General features: G+C 42.2%; 1 protein-coding gene across 2 annotated transcripts in view; it reads right to left on the reverse strand.

Moving 5' to 3' along the window:
* abcc4 (ATP binding cassette subfamily C member 4 (PEL blood group)) overlaps window positions 1–16,648 on the reverse strand; it is a 349,901-nt gene that overhangs the window by 81,458 nt on the left and 251,795 nt on the right. Inside the window, exon 21 of one of the 2 annotated variants that reach the window (XM_063048527.1) lies at window positions 4,679–4,857. The exons of the other annotated variant lie outside the window; for it this stretch is intronic. Within the exon in view, the coding sequence (XP_062904597.1) occupies window positions 4,792–4,857 (66 nt within the window). The 3' untranslated portion in view covers window positions 4,679–4,791. Of the gene's footprint in view, window positions 1–4,678; window positions 4,858–16,648 lie in introns of those variants that run through there. 2 annotated transcript variants of the gene reach the window in all.

The raw sequence follows: 16,648 nt of genomic DNA on the forward strand, positions 1-16,648 counted from the left end.
CTCCGTGCATTCACATATAATACTTTTAATCCATTTAAAGTAATACTTTTACTCCCCTCGCCTTTCACATCAATTCCTATTGCACTTGGCCATACTCTCCGATCCCTTCCTGAGCTTTCTGCCCCGTTAATTCTGTTGTCTTTCTTAACTTTTCTTATTCTCTCTTTCCCTTTAACTCCATCCTTATATTTCCAGTTCATTCCCCCCCCCCACTACTTAGTTTAATCACACCCGTGTAGCAGTGGTAAACCTGCCTGCCAGAATGCTGGTCCCCCGTCTGTTATGTGATGAAGTGCTTTGAGAGGTTGGTCATGGTCAGAATCAACTCCTGCCTAAGCAAGGACCTGGACCCGCTACAATTTGCCTCTCACCACAATAAGTCTACAGCAAATGCAATCTCACTGGCTCTCCACTTATATCACCTGGACAATAGAAATACTTAGGTCAGGCTGCTGTTTATTGACTGCAGCTCAGCGCTCAAACACAATCATACCCTTAGTTTTAATCAAAAAGCTCTTGAAGAAATTTGGAATGAGATTTTTAAATTGGTTAATACTTCATCGCTATGTGCGCATCATTCCCTCGTACAATTTAAAGTGGTTCATAGGGCTTATATGACCAAGGATAAATTATCTCGTTTTTATAGGGATATATCTCCCTACTGTGATAGGTGTAACAATGGAGAAGCTTCACTTATTCATATGTTTTGGACGTGCCCAAGTCTTGGAAAATATTGGAAGGAAGTATTCCAAGCTTTTTCTGTACTCTTTAAAGTAAATTTTAAGCCTAATCCTTTGACTGCCTTTTTTGGTATTGTTGGAAGGAAAGATATCATTTTGAAGACATCTGATTTGCACATTCTGGCTTTTATCTCTCTTATGGCTAGGAGGGCGCTTTTGTTTAAATGGAAGGATGCCATTTCATGCTCAGTGGTTACAGGATGTTATGGCATGCCTAAATTTAGAAAAGATTCCTTGTTCAATTTCTGAATCTAACCAAGATTTTCAAAATTTGTGGGGGCCGTTTTAAAATTATTTTCATACTGGTTGACTTCTTGTTAAAGTACAGAAGTTGGTTAATAGTATATTTTATTATCTGATAAGTTTCTTTTTTCTTTTTTTCCCCCAAACATCTTCGACTTTGGTAGTGGGTGTAGATCCTTTTATTTAATAAAATTGTTTATATTCTAATATATGAATTAATCTAATCCATATGAATATAGAGAAAGGAGTTCATTAATGTGATTCAATATACTGTATCTGGCATTATTATATTTTGTCTTTTGTTTTATAATATGTATTCTCTTGAACTCTGTATTCTTCTATATATAGAAATCAATAAAAATATTGAAAAAGAAAAAGCTCCAAAACCTGGGCCTCTGTACGTCTCTCGGGAACTGGATCCTTGACTTCCTCACCGGAAGACCACAGTCTGTGTGCATTGGAAATAACATCTCCTCCTCACTGACAATTAAAACTGGCACATCTCAAGGATACATGCTTAGGCCACTGCTCTACTCTCTCTACACCTACAATTGTGTCATTAGGAATAGCTCAAAAACCATCTCTAAATTTGCCAATGACACAACTATTGTTCGCAAAATTTCATGGTGACAAGGAGGCGTGCAGGAGTGAGATAGATCAGCTGGTTGAGTGGTGTAGCAAAAACAAAGCATTTAACAGCAATAAGACCAAGGAATTGATTGTGAACTTCAGGAAGGGTAAGTCAAGGGGACACACACCAATCAGAAGTGGAAAGTGTGTGCAGCCGAACATTCAAACACAATCGTACCCTCAGTTCTAATACAAAAACAACTCCAAAACCTGTAAGCCCCTCGGCAACTAGAGCCTTAACTTCCTCACTGGGGTGTCAACTCTCTGATGATCTATCCTTGGCACAACATATTGATGCAATTACAAAGAAGGCAGGACAGAGGCCATTTCACTAGGAGTTTGAGAAGAGTAGGTATGTCATCAAAGACACTCACATATTTCTTCAGATGTACCGTGGAGAGATTTCTAACTGGTTACATCACTGTCTGATGTGGAGGGGCATTGCGTAGGATCCAAGGAACAAAATCCTAATCTATTGAATCTTTCCATATAACTCAAGTCCTCCAGACCCAGTAACATCCTGGTAAGTTTTCTCTGCACTCTTTCAACCTTACTTACATCTTTCCTGCAGGTCGGTGACCAAAACTTCACACGATATTCCAAATTAGGCCTCACCAATGTCTTAGACCATAAGACCGTAAGATATAGTAATAGTCATAGAGTAGTACAGCACAGAAAAAGGCCCTTTGGCCCATCAAATCCATACCGAAACCATTTCAACTGCCTGCTCCATCTCCCTACTATCTACCTAGCCAAACTTCTCTTAAATGTTGTAAACCAGCTCGCATGCACCACTTATATTGGCAGCTCATTCCACACTCTCATGATGCTCTGAGTAAAGTTTCCCCTCATGTTCCCCTTGAACTTCTCACTTTTCACCCTTAACCCATAACCTCCAGTTGTCGTCCCACCCAACCTCAGTGGAAAAAGCCTGCTTGCATTTACCCTATCTCTCACCCTCATAATTTTGCATACCTCTATCAAATCTCCTCTCAATCTTCTGTGTTCTAAAGAATACAGTCCTAACCTATTCAATCTTCCCTTATAAATCAGGTGCTCCAGACCTGGCAACATTCTTGTAAATTTTCTCTGCACTCTTTCAACCTTGTTTACATCTTTCCTGTAGGTAGGTGGCCAAAATGGCACACAGTACTCAAAATTAGGCCTCACCAATGCCTTATACAACATCAACATAACATCCTACCCTCTGTAATCAATAAACATACATCAAAGTTGCTGGTGAACGCAGCAGGCCAAGCAGCATCTATAGATGCTGCTTGGCCTGCTGCGTTCACCAGCAACTTTGATGTATGTTGCTTGAATTTCCAGCATCTGCAGAATTCCTGTTGTCTCTGTAATCAATACATTGATTTCTGGAGATCAATGTGTAAAAGCTTTCTTTACAACCCTATTTACCTGTGATGTTACTTTCAAAGAATTACAGACCCATATTCCCAGATCCCTTTGGTCTACCACACTCCTCAGTGCCCTACCGTTCACTGTGCAAGACCTACCCTGTTTGGTCCTACCGAGAGTGCCTAACTTCACAATTGTCTGCATTAAATTCCATCCGCCCAATTTCAGCCCATTTTTCCAGCCGATGCAGATCCCTCCGCAGGCCATGATAGCCTTCCTCACTGTCTACTACACCTCCAATCCTGATGGCATCCGTAGATTTGCTGATCCAGATGACAAACAACAAAAGGACCCAGCACTGATCCTTGAAGCACACCACTAGTCACAGGCCTCCAGTCAGAGAGGTAACACTCTACTACCACTCTCTGGCTTCTCCCACAAAGCCAATGTCCAATCCAATTTACTATCTCATCCTTAATGCCGAATATAGGAGCAGAATTAGGCCACTTGGCCTATTGAGTCTGCTCCATCACTTCATCATGGCTGATCCATTTTCCCCTCAGCCTCAATCACCTGCCTTCTTCCTGTAACCCTTCTAGCGAATACAGGCCCAGAGCCATCAAACACTCTTCATATGATAAGCTGTTCAATCCTGGAATCATTTTCATGAACCTCCTTTGAATCGTTCTAAGTTTCAGCACATCCTTTCTAAGATAAGGGGCCCAAAACTGCTCATAATACTCCAACTCAAGCCTCACCAGTGCTTTATAAAGTCTCAACATGACATCCTTGTTTTTATATTCCAGTCCTCTTGAAACGGACATTAACATCGTACATGCCATCTGCACCACACAGTCAACATGTAAATTAACCTTTAGGAAATCCTGCACAAGCAATTCCAAGTTCCTCTAAGTCTCGGATACTTGTATTTTCTCTCCATTTAGAAAATGGTCAACCTTTTTATTTCTTTTACCAAAGTGTTTAACCATACACTTCCCGACACTGTATTCCATCTGTCCCTTCTTTGCCATTCTCCTAATCTATGCAAGTCCTTCTGTAGCCTCTCTACTTCCTCACCACTACACTCCCCCCTCTACCTATCTTTGCATTGTCTGCAAACTTTGCAACAAGGCCATCAATTCCATCATCCAAATCACTGACATACAGTGTAAAAAGAATCGGTCCCAACACAGACCCCTGTGGGACACCACCAGTTGGCAGCCAACCAGAAAAGGCTCCTTTTATTTCCACTCTTTGCCTCCCGGCAATCAGCCACTACTTGATCCATTCTAGAATCATTCATGCTATACCATGGGCTCGTAGCTTGTTAAGCAGCCTCATGCGTGGCTGAGAAGCCGGTGCAGGAGACAGGAGTTCAGGTTCTTGGATCATTGGGATCTCTTACAGGGGAGGTATGACATGTTTGAAAGTGACAGGTTGCACCTGAACCTGAGGGGAACCAAAATTCACACAGGCAGATTTGTTAGAGCTGTTGGGGAGGTTTTAAACTAATTTGGCAGTGGGTTGAGAACCACAGTGAAGAGACTCAGGATAAGACAAGTGGTAAAAAAGCAAAGATAGTGTGCAGTCAGATTGTCCAGAAGGGCAGGCAGATGATAGGACATAATTGCAGTCAGCAGGGCAAGCATCAGTGCATTAGGGATGCAGAATCAAAAAGCACATACCGTACTCAAAGTGTTGTATCTCAATGCACAGAGTATAAGACAGAAGGTGGATGATCTTGTTGCACTATTACAGATTGTCAGGTATGATGTTGTGGCCATCATTCAATCGTAGCTGAAAGATGATTGTAGTTTGGTAGCTAAATATCCAAGATTACACATTGCACTGGAGGGATATGAAGGTAGGCAGAGGGGGCGGCATGGCTCTGTTGATAAAAAATTGCATCAAATCATTAAAAAGATGTGACATAGGAACAGAAGATGTTGAATCCTTGTGGGTTGAGTTAAGAAACTGATGGCAGACCTCCCAACAGTATTTGGGCCACAGATTACAACAGGAAATAGAAAAGACGCATCAAAAGGAGAATGTTATGATAGCCATGGGAGATTTCAACATGCACGTCCATTGGAAAATCAGGTTGGAAATGGATCTTAAGTGAGTTTGTTGACTGCCTGCGAGATGACTTTTTAAGAGCAGTTTGTCGTTGAGCCTATTAGGGGATCAGCTATACTGGATTGGGTGTTATGTAATGAATCAGAGGTGATTAGGGAGCTTAAGGTAAAAGAAACCTTAGGAGGCAGTGATTATAATATGATTGAGTTCAACTTGAACTTTGATAGGGAGAAAGTAAAGACTGATGTAGCAGTATTTCAGTGGAATAAAGGAAATTACACTGGTACGAAAGAGGAATTGACTGAAGTAAATTGGAAGGAGATGGTGGCAAGGATGACAGCACAGCAGCAATTGCTTGAGTTTCTGGGAAAGATGAGGAAAGTGCAGGATAGATGTACTTCAAAAAGAAAGAAATACACAAATGGCAAAATAGTACAACCATGGCTGACAAGGGAAGTCAAAGGTAATGTAGAGCAAAAGAGAGGGCATACAACAAAGAAAAAGTTAGCGCGAAGATAGAGGATTGGGAAGCTTTAAAAACCTATAGAAAACAACTAAAAGAATCATTAGAAGGGAAAAGATGAAATATGAAAGCAAGCTAACAAACAATATCAAAGTGGATAGTAAAAAGCTTTTTCAAGTATGTAAAAAATAAAAGAGATGAGAGTGGGTATAGGACTGCTAGAAAATAAGAGGACAAGGAGACAGCAGATGAACTAAATGAGTATCTTACATCAGTCTTCACTGTAGAAGACACGAGTAGTGTGCCAGATGTTGAAGGGTGTGAGGAAAGAGAAGTGAGTACAGATAATATTACAAGGGAGAAGGTGCTCAAAACGCTGAAAGATCTAAGGGTACACAAGTCACCCGGACCAGATGAACTGCACCCTAGGGTTCTGAAAGAGATAACGCTAAAGACTGTGGAGGCATTAGTAATGATCTTTCAAAAATCATTGGTGGCAGAGGATTAGAAAATTGCAAATATCACTCCACTCTTTAAGAACGGAGGAAGGTAGAAGAAAGGAAATTATAGACCAGTTAGCCTGACCACAGTGGTTAGGAAGATGCTGGAGTCAGTTGGTTGAGGTTATGGAGTACATGGTGACACAGGACAAGATAGGACAAAGTCAGCATCGTTTCCTTAAGGGAAAGTCCTGCCTGACGAACCTGATGGAATTCTTTGAGGAGATTACAAGTTGGATAGATAAAGGGGATGCAATGGATGTTGTACAGTCGGACTTTCAGAAGGCCTTTGACAAGGTGCTATACGTGAGGCACCTTGTGACAAGTTAAAAGCCCATGGTATTACACGAAAGTTACTGGCATGGTTAGAGCATTGGCTGATTGGTAGGAGGCATTGAGTGGAAATAAAATTATTCTTTTCTGGTTGGCTACCAGTGATTTCTGGTGTTCCACAGGGGTCGGTGTTGGGATGCTTCTTTTTATGCTGTATAACAATGACTTAGATGATGGAATAGATGGTTTTGCGGTCAAGCTTACAGATGATACAAAGATTGGTGGAGTGGCAGGTGGTGTTGAGGAAATAGGTAGGCTGCAGAAGAACTTAGACAGATTAGAACAATGGGCAAGAAAGTGGCAAATGAAATACAGTGTTGGAAAATGCATGCACTTTGGTAGTAGAAAGAAATGTGCAGACTATTTTCTAAACAGGGAGAAAATCCAAAAATCTGAGATGCAAAGGGACTTGGGAGTCCTTGTGCAGAACACCCTAAAGGATAACTTGCAGGTAGAGTTGGTGGTGATGAAGAAATATGTTAGCATTCATTTCAAGATGTTTAGAATACAACAGCAGGGATGTGATGCTGAGGCTTTATAACACAGTGGTGAGGCCACACCTTAACTATTGTAAACAGTTTTGGGTCCTCATCTAAGAAAGTATATGTTGGCATTAGAGAGGGTCCAGAGAAGATTCACAAGGATGATTCCAAGATTTAAAGGGTTATTATACGAGGAACATTTCATAGCTCTGGGTCTGTACTTGCTGGAATTTAGAAGGATTGCGGGGAGGGGGTGAAATCTGATTGAAACCTTTCGAATGTTGAAAGGCCTAGACAGAGTAGATATGGAAAGGATGTTGTCTATGGTAGGGGAGTCTAGGACAAGAAGGGCACCACATCAGGATAGAGGGGCGTCCATTTAAAACAGAGATGTGGAGAAATTTCTTTAGCCAGAGGGTGATGAGTTTGTGGAATTTATTACCACAAGCAGCTGTGGAGGCCAGGTTGTTGAGTGTATTTAAGGTAGAGCCTGATAGGCTCTTGATTGGACATGGCATCAAAGGTTTTGGGGGGAGTGAGGCTGAGGAGGGGGAAAAGGATTAGCCATGACTGAATGGCGGAGTCAACTCGATGGGCCAAATGGCTTAATTTTGCTCCTGTGTGTTATGATCTTATGGTCTTCTGAAAATCCAAGTACACAGCATAAACCGATTCTCCTTTGTCTGCTGTTTGTTATTCCTTCAAAGAATTCCAACAGATTTGGCAGGCAAGATATCACCTCGAGGAAACCATGCTGACCACGGCCTATTTTATTATGTGCCTCCAAGTACCCCAAAACCATATTAATTGACTCCAACATCATTCCAGCCACTGAGGTCATACTAACTGGCCTATAGCTTCTCTTCTTCTTCCTCCCTCCTTGAAGAATTTTGCAATTTTCAAGTCTTCTGGAAGCATTTCAGAATCTAGTGATTCTTGAAAGATCATTACTAATGCCTCCACAAACTCTTTAACCATCTCTTTTAGAACACTAAGGTGTACACCATTTGGTCCAGGTGACTTATCTACCTTCAGACCTTTCAATTTCCCAAGAACCTTCTCCCTGGTATTTGTAACTTCACACACTTTATGATCCCTTACACCTGGAACACAAGAGGACACAGGTTCAAGGTGCTGGGGAGTAGGTACAGAAAAGATGTCAGGGGTAAGTTTTTTTACGCAGAGAGCGGTGAATGCGTGGAATGGGCTGCCGGCAACGGTGGAGGAGGCAGATACGATAGGAAGAGGCTTTTGGATAGGTACAGGGAGCTTCAAAAAATAGAGGGCTATGGGTAAGCCTAGTAATTTCTAAGGTAGGGACATGTTCGGTACAACTTTATGGGCCGAAGGGCCAGTATTGTGCTATAGGTTTTCTATGTTTCTATCTCTTTCCACAACTTCTCCACTAACTGTTCTGGCACTCTGGTTCCCATCCCCTGCAACTCTAGTTTAACCACCCCGTGCAGCATTAACAAACGTTCCTGCTAGGATATTAGCCCCCTCCAGTCCAGATGCAAACCACTTCTTCTGCACAGATCACACCTTCTTGGAAGAGAGCCCAATGATCCAAAAATCTTACGCTCTCCCTCCAACACCAACTCCTTTTCCATGTGTTAAACTCTATAATCTTCATAGTTCTGGCCTTACTTGTGCGTAGCACAGGTAGCAATTCTGAAATCACATTCTGAGATGTTGCAGATCCTGGCACCTGGGAGCCAACAAACAATTCGGGAATCTCATTCTTGTCAACAGGAACTCCTCTCTGTTCCCCTAACTAACAAATCTCTCTTCTCCCTGCTTCCCTTCTGAGTTGTAGAGTCAGACTCAGTGCCAGAGACCTGACCGCTGTGACTTTCCTCTGCTAGGTCATCCACAACAGTATCCAAAGTGATATACCTGTTGTCAAGGGGAATGGCCACAGGGGTACTCTGCCCTGGTTGTTTCACCCCTTTTCCCTTCCTGGTTGTCAGCCAATTTCCTGTGTCCTGTACCTTGGGTGTAGCTACCTCTCCATATGTCCTACCTGTCATCCCCTCAGCCTCCCAAATGGTGTTCATCCATTTCTAGCTCCAATTCCTTGAAGCCGCATGTTGGAAGCTGCAACTGGATGCACCCCTCGCAGGTGTGGTCATCTTGAAAACTAGAGGTCTCCCTGCCTTCCGACATCCTGCAAGAGGAGCATTCCAATATTCTGCCTGGCATCTCTACTGTTCCTCACTGATCAACTATAAAGAAGGGAAAACAATAAACTGTGGAGTAGGAAAAAAAACAAACCTACGACTTTTTTCCCTTCTCTGACATGAGCCTTGAGGAGCTAAGGCCGCAAAATCTCCACTCTAACTCTGACTCTGCAGTAACGGCCGCTCCACTTGCACCTGCCTCACTTTAATTTGTCCTTGCCAATCTATCCCGACTGCTGATTGGCCGCTGCTCAAAGCTGTGAACTGCCGCAAGTCGTTACCTTTTCCAATCAATCAGTGAACCTGAGTAACTACATCTTCTCAGGCTTCCAGTCTCCAATTGGGAGCTACTCAAAGCTCCAAACTGCTGCGAGTTTAAACATTCTGCTTGCACCTGCCGCTACAGATTCATCTGAACACTCTTTCCACATAACCAGTGTCCTCTCTATGATAAGATCGCCTCTTTTAAATCTTTTCTCCCTCAACTTAGATATATGCCCACTAGTTTCAGGAGTCTCTATCCTGGGAAAAAGATCTGTTCCCTTTATGATTTTATACTTCTATAAGGTTATTGCTAGTCTCCTATTCTTTCGGGGAAAAAATCCCAGCCTATTCTGCCTCTCAGAACTTAAACCCTCTTGGCTTGGTAACATCCTCACGAATATTCCCTCCAGCTTAATGACGTCTTCTTGATTTCTGGGCAACCAGATATGCACAGAATAATCCAAGTACAGTCTCAATGACGACTTGTACAACTGTAATATGACATCTCAACTCTGGTACTCAGTGGTACTGATGAAGGCAAGCATGCAAAACATCTTCTTTACCATACTATCGTCACTTACAGGGAAGATGAAAAGGGTAACTACCCCCAAGGCTCTTTGTTCTACAACATCCTCCTGAGGCCCTGCCATTTATCATCTAAGTCCTGTCCTTGTCTAACGTCTTAAAATGCAAAAGCTTACACTTTCCTAAGTTAAATTCCATCTGTCATTGCTTGACCCACTTCCACAGTTCAACTATAAGACCATATAACACAGGAGCAAAATTAGGCCATTCAGCCCATCAAATTTGCTCTGCCATTCCATCATGTCTGATCCCATACACCTACCATCTCGTTATATTATTTGATGCCCTGACCAGTCAGGAAACGATCAACTTCCTCCTTAAATATACCCACGGACTTGGCCTCCACTGCGGTCTGTGGCAGAGCATTTCACGGATATACTGCTCTCTGGCTAAAAAACAAATTGCTCCTTACCTCTGCTCTAAAGGGTGGCCCCTCAAATTTGAGGCTGTGCCCTTTAGTTCTGGAAACCCCCACTACAGGAAACATCCTCTCCACATCTACCCTATCTAGTCCTTTCAACATTCAGTAGATTTCAATGAGATCCCCACACATTCTTCTAAATTCCAGTGAGTACAGGCCCAAAACTGCCAAACAGTGCTCATGTTAACCCCTTCATTCCTGGAATCATCCTTGTGAACCTCCACTAGATTCCCTCCAATGATAGTACATCTTTTCTGCGATATGGTGCCCAAAACTTCCTGAAAGAAGAATATAGGGAGTTAGGAAGGGAGTTGAAAAAAAGGACGACAAAGGTAGTAATCTCGGGATTACTGCCTGTGCTACGCGACAGTGAGAGTAGGAATGCAATGAGAAGTAGGATAAATGCGTGGCTGAGAGGTTGGAGCAAGGGGCAGGGATTCGGGTTTTTGGATCATTGGGACCACTATTGGTGCAGGCATGACCTGTACAAAGGGGACGGGTTGCACTTGAATCATAGGGGGAGCAATATCCTGGCAGGGAGATTTGCGAGGGCTACTAAGGTGACTTTAAACTAGAATGGTTGGGAGGAGGGAATTAAATTACAGAAACTAGGAGAGGGGAGGTTGATGTAAGGGAAAAAGAAGAAGATAACAAAGTTGTTTGCTCAATTAAGGATAATCAAAGAGTGGGAGGTGGAGAGTTTCTTAAATACATCTATTTTAATGCTAGGAGCATTGTAAGAAAGGTGGATGAGTTTAGAGCATGGATTGGTACCTGGAAATATGATGTTGTAGCTATTAGTGAAACGTGGTTGCAGGAGGGGTGTGATTGGCAACTAAATATTCCAGGATTTCATTGCTTCAGGTGTGATAGAATAGGAGGGGCAAGAGGGGGAGGTGTTGCATTGCTTGTCAGAGATTATATAACAGCGGTGCTCTGGCAGTATAGATTAGTGGACTCATCTAGGGAGGCTATTTGGGTGGAATTGAGGAATAGGAAAGGTGTTGTGACGCTTATAGGGGTGTACTATAGACCACCTAATGGGGACCGAGAACTGGAGGAGCAAATTTGTAAGGAGATAGCAGATATTTGTAGTAAGCACAAGGTTGTGATTGTGGGGATTTTAATTTTCCACACATAGACTGGGAAGCCCATTCTGTAAAAGGGCTGGATGGTTTGGAGTTTGTAAAATGTGTGCAGGATAGTTTTTTGAAGCAATACATAGAGGTACCAACTACAGAAGGAGCAGTGTTGGATCTCCTGTTAGGGAACGAGACAGGGCAGGTGACAGAGGTATTTGTTGGGGAGCATTTCGGGTCCAGTGATCACAATACAATTAGTTTCAGTGTAATTATGGAGAAGGATAGGACTGGACCTAGGATTGAGATTTTTGATTGGAGAAAGGCTAACTTTGAGGAGATGCGAAAGGATTTAGAAGGAGTGGATTGGGAAAATTTGTTTTATGGGAAGGATGTAACAAAGAAATGGAGGTCATTTAAAGGTGAAATTTTGAGGGTTCAGAATCTTTATGTTCCTGTTAGGTTGAAAGGAAAGGTTAAAAGTTTGAGAGAGCCATGGTTTTCAAGAGATATTAGAAACTTCGTTCAGAAAAAGAGAGAGATCTTCAATAAATATAGGCAGCTTGGAGTTAATGAGGTACTCGAGGAATATAAAGAATGTAAAAAGAATCTTAAGAAAGAAATTAGAAAAGCTAAAAGAAGATACGAGGCTGCTTTGGCAAGTAAGGTGAAAATAAATCCAAAGGGTTTCTACAGTTATGTTAGTGGCAAAAGGATAGTGAGGGATAAAATTGGTCCCTTGGAGAATCAGAGTGGACGGCTATGTGCGGAGCCAAAAGAGATGGGGGGAGACTTTGAACAATTTCTTCGGTATTCACTGAGGAGAAGGATATTGAATTGTGTAAGGTAAAGGAAACAAGTAGGGTAGTTATGGAAAGTATGACAATTAAAGAAGAGGAAGTACTGACACTTTTAAGGAATATAAAAGTGGATAAGTCTCCGGGTCTGGACAAGATATTCCCTAGGACTTTGAGGGAAGTTAGTGTAGAAATAACAGGGGCTCTGAGAGAAATATTTCAAATGTCATTAGAAATGGGAATGATGCTGGAGGATTGGCGTATTGCTCATGTGGTTCCATTGTTTAAAAAGGGTTCTAAGAGTAAACCTGGCGATTATTGGCCTGTGAGTTTGACGTCAGTGGTGGGTAAATTGATGGAAAGTATTCTTAGAGATGGTACGTATAATTTTCTGGATAGACAGGGTCTGATTAGGAACAGTCAACATGGATTTGTGCGTGGAAGGTCATGTTTGACAAACCTTATTGAATTTTTTGATGAGGTTACTAAGAAAATTGACGAGGGTAATACGGTGGATGTTGTCTATATGGACTTCAGTAAGACCTTTGACAAGGTTCCACACGGAAGGTTAGTTAGGAAGGTTCAATCGTTAGACATTAATATGGAAGTAGTAAAATGGAATCAGCAGTGGCTAGATGGGAGACGCCAGAGAGTGGTGGTGGATAACTATGTGTCAGATTGGAGGACGGTGTGTAGCGGTGTGCCTCAAGGATCTGTACTGGGTCCAATGTTGTTTGTAATATATATTAATGATCTCGATGATGGGGTGGTAAATTGGATTAGTAAGTATGCAGATAATACTAAGATAGGTGGTGTTGTGGATGATGAGGTAGGTTTTCAAAACTTGCAGAGAGATTTAGGACAGTTAGAAGAGTGGGCTGAAAGATGGCAGATGGAGTTTAATGCTGAAAAATGTGAGGTGCTACATTTTGGTAGGACTAATCAAAATAGGACACACATGGTAAATGTTAGGGCATTAAAGAATGCTTTATAACAGAGGGATCTAGGAATAATGGTGCATAGTTCCCTGAAGATGGAATCTCATGTGGATAGGGTGGTGAAGAAAGCTTTTGGTTTGCTGGCCTTTATTAATCAGAGCATTGAGTATAGGAGTTGGGATGTAATGTTGAATTTGTATAAGGCATTGGTAAGGCCAAATCTGGAGTATTGTGTACAGTTCTGGTCACCGAATTATAGGAAGGATGTCAATAAAATTGAGAGAGTACAGAGGAGGTTTACTAAAATGTTGCCTGGGTTTCATCTCCTAAGTTACAGAGAAAAGTTGAACAAGTCAGGTCTTTATTCTTTGGAGCGTAGAAGGTTGAGGGGAGACTTGATAGAGGTGTTTAAAATTATGAGAGGGATTGATAGAGGGACTGTTGGGCCATTGCATATCCACCGTCAATCCTTTAAGTGTCATTTGCCAGTCTATCTTAGCTAATTCACGTCTCATACCTTCAAAGTTACCCCTCTTTAAGTTCAGAACCTTTGTTTCTGAATTAACTATGTCACTCTCCATCTTAATGAAGAATTCCACCATGTTATGGTCACTCTTACCCAAGGGGCCTCTCACGACAAGATTGCTAATTAACCCTTCCTCATTGCTCAAAACCCAGTCCAGAATAGCCTGCTCTCTAGTTGGTTCCTCAACATGTTGGTTCAAAAAACCATCCCGCATACATTCCAAGAAATCCTCTTCCTCAGCACCTTTACCAATTTGGTTCACCCAATCTACATGTAGATTGAAGTCACCCATTATAACTGCTGTTCCTTTATTGCACACATTTCTAATTTCCTGTTTAATACCATCTCCGACCTCACTATTACTGTTAGGTGGCCTGTACACAACTCCCACCAGCGTCTTCTGCCCCTTAGTGTTACGCAGCTCTACCCATATCGATTCCACATCTTCCCGGCTTATGTCCTTCCTTTCTATTGCGTTAATCTCTTCTTTAACCAGCAACGCCACCCCACCTCCCCTTCCTTCATGTCTATCCCTCCTGAATATTGAATATCCCTGAACGTTGAGCTCCCATCCTTGGTCACCCTGGAGCCATGTCTCTGTGATCCCAACTATATCATAATCATTAATAACAATCTGCACTTTCAATTCATCCACCTTATTACGAATGCTCCTTGCATTGACACACAAAGCCTTCAGGCGCTCTTTTACAACTCTCTTAGGCCTTATACAATTATGTTGAAAAGTGGCCCTTTTTAATGCTTGCCCTGGATTTGTGGGCCTGCCACTTTTACTTTTCTCCTTAGTACTTTTTGCTTCTACCCTCACTTTACACCCCTCTGTCTCTCTGCACATTTAAAGTTAAATTGGATCAATATATGGACAGGAAAGGAATGGAGGGTTATGGGCTGAGTGCAGGTCGGTGGGAATAGGATAGAGTAAGAGTTCGGCACGGACTAGAAGAGCTGAGATGGCCTTTTTCTGTGCTATAATTGTTATATGGTTATATAAAACTGTTGACAATACTCCAAGTGTCATTGGGGAGAATCACCAATGTCTTACAAAGGCTCAGCATTATCCCCTTGCTTTTATATTTTATTCCCCTTGAAATAAATGCCAACATTGCATTTGCCTTCTTTACCACAAACTCAACCTGTAAACTAATCTTCTGGGAGTCTTGCACAAGGACTCTGAAGTCCCTCTGCGCCTCTGATGTTTGAAACTTCTCCCCTTTTAGATAGTAGTCCTCACTATTGTTCCTTTTACCAAAATGCATGACCATACATTTCCCAACACTGTATTCCATCTGGCACTTTTTTTGCCCATTCTTCTAATTTGTCTAAGTCCTGTTCTAATCACATTGCTTCTTCAGCACTACCTACCTCTCCACATATCTTCGTATCATCTGCAAACTTTGCCACAAAACCAACAATTCCATCATCTAAATCACTGACAAACAATGTGAAAAGTAGTAGTCCCAATAACGACGCCTGATAAACACCACTAGTCACTGACAGCCGACCAGAAAAGGCCCCTTTTATTCCCACTCGCTGAATCCTGCCTGTCAGCCATTCCGCTATCCATGCCGGTATCTTTCCTGTAACGCCATTGGATTTCACATTGTGTTATCAACACCTCAAAATCCAAGTAAATGACATCCACTGCCTCTCCTTTGTCTACCCTGCTGTTACTTCCTCAAAGAACTCCAACAGATTTGTCATACGAGATTTCCCTTTACAGAAACCATGCTGACTTTGACTTGCTTTATCATTATTCTACAATAATGATTCCTCAAAACCTCATCCTTAATAATAGACTCCAACACTTTCCTAACCACTGAAGTTAGGCTAACTGGCCGAAAATTTCCTTTCTCTTGCCTTCCTCCCTTCTTAAAGAGTGGAGTGCCATTTGCAATTTTCTAGTCCTCTGGGACTATGCCAGAATCAAGTGATTCTTGAAAGATCTTGACCAATGCATCCGTTATCTCTTCAGCAACCTCTCTCAGGACTCTGGGATGTAGTCCATCTGGCCCAGGTGACTTTTCCACCTTAAGGTCCTTGAGTTTGCCTAGCACTTTTCCCTTTGTAATAGCAATGGCACTCACTCCTGCTCCCTGACACTCACAGACCTCTGGCACACTGCTTGTGTCTTCCATAGTGAAGATAGATGCAAAGTACCTACTTCTTTTGTCCCCCATTACCACACCACCAGCATAATTATGTAGTGGTCCAACATCAACTCGCGCCTCATTTTTACTCTATATATAACAGGAAAAACTTTTGGTATATTCTGCTTTCTATTATTGGCTAGTCTGCCCTCATATTCCATCTTTTCCCTTCTTATAGCTTTTTAGTTGCCTTTTGTTGAATTTTAAAAGCTTCCCAATCTTCCAACTTCCCACTCGCTTTTGCTACCATATATGCCCTTTCTTTGGCTTTTATGCAGTCCTTAACTTCCATTGTCAGCCATGGTTGCATACCCCTGCCATTTGGGAACTTCTTCCTCTATGGGACATATCCATTCTGCGCCTTGTGAACTATTCCTAGAAATTTCAGCCACCTCTGCTTTGCCATCATTCCCACAGGTATCCTCCTCCAATCCACCTGGGCAAGCTGCTCTCGCATGCCTCTGTAATCCCCTTCATTCTACTGCCATCAGTCTAAGACATCAGACTATAAGGCATAGGAGCATAATTTGGGCACTTAGACCATTGAGTCTGCTCCACCAATCCATCATTGCTGATTTATTATCCTTCTCAACCCCATTATCTTGCCTTCTTCCCGTAACCTTGGTCACCTTCACTAATGAAGAACCAATCATCCTCCACTTTAAACATACTCAATGATTTGGGTTTCACAGCCATCCCCTGCCATGTCCGGTCAGGTAATACCGTTCCGGCTGACCGGAAGTGCACTGAGAGCAGTAAGCGTAAAGAAATTGTGTGCTTACTGATCTGGCTAACAATGGATGGTGCAATCCGGGTCATATTACGATCGAGGAACGTGTTTGTAGACTGGATATTTAACTTTTTACTGTT

The sequence above is a fragment of the Mobula hypostoma genome, chromosome 5 (genome assembly GCF_963921235.1).
Source record: "Mobula hypostoma chromosome 5, sMobHyp1.1, whole genome shotgun sequence".
Lineage (NCBI taxonomy): Eukaryota > Metazoa > Chordata > Chondrichthyes > Myliobatiformes > Myliobatidae > Mobula > Mobula hypostoma.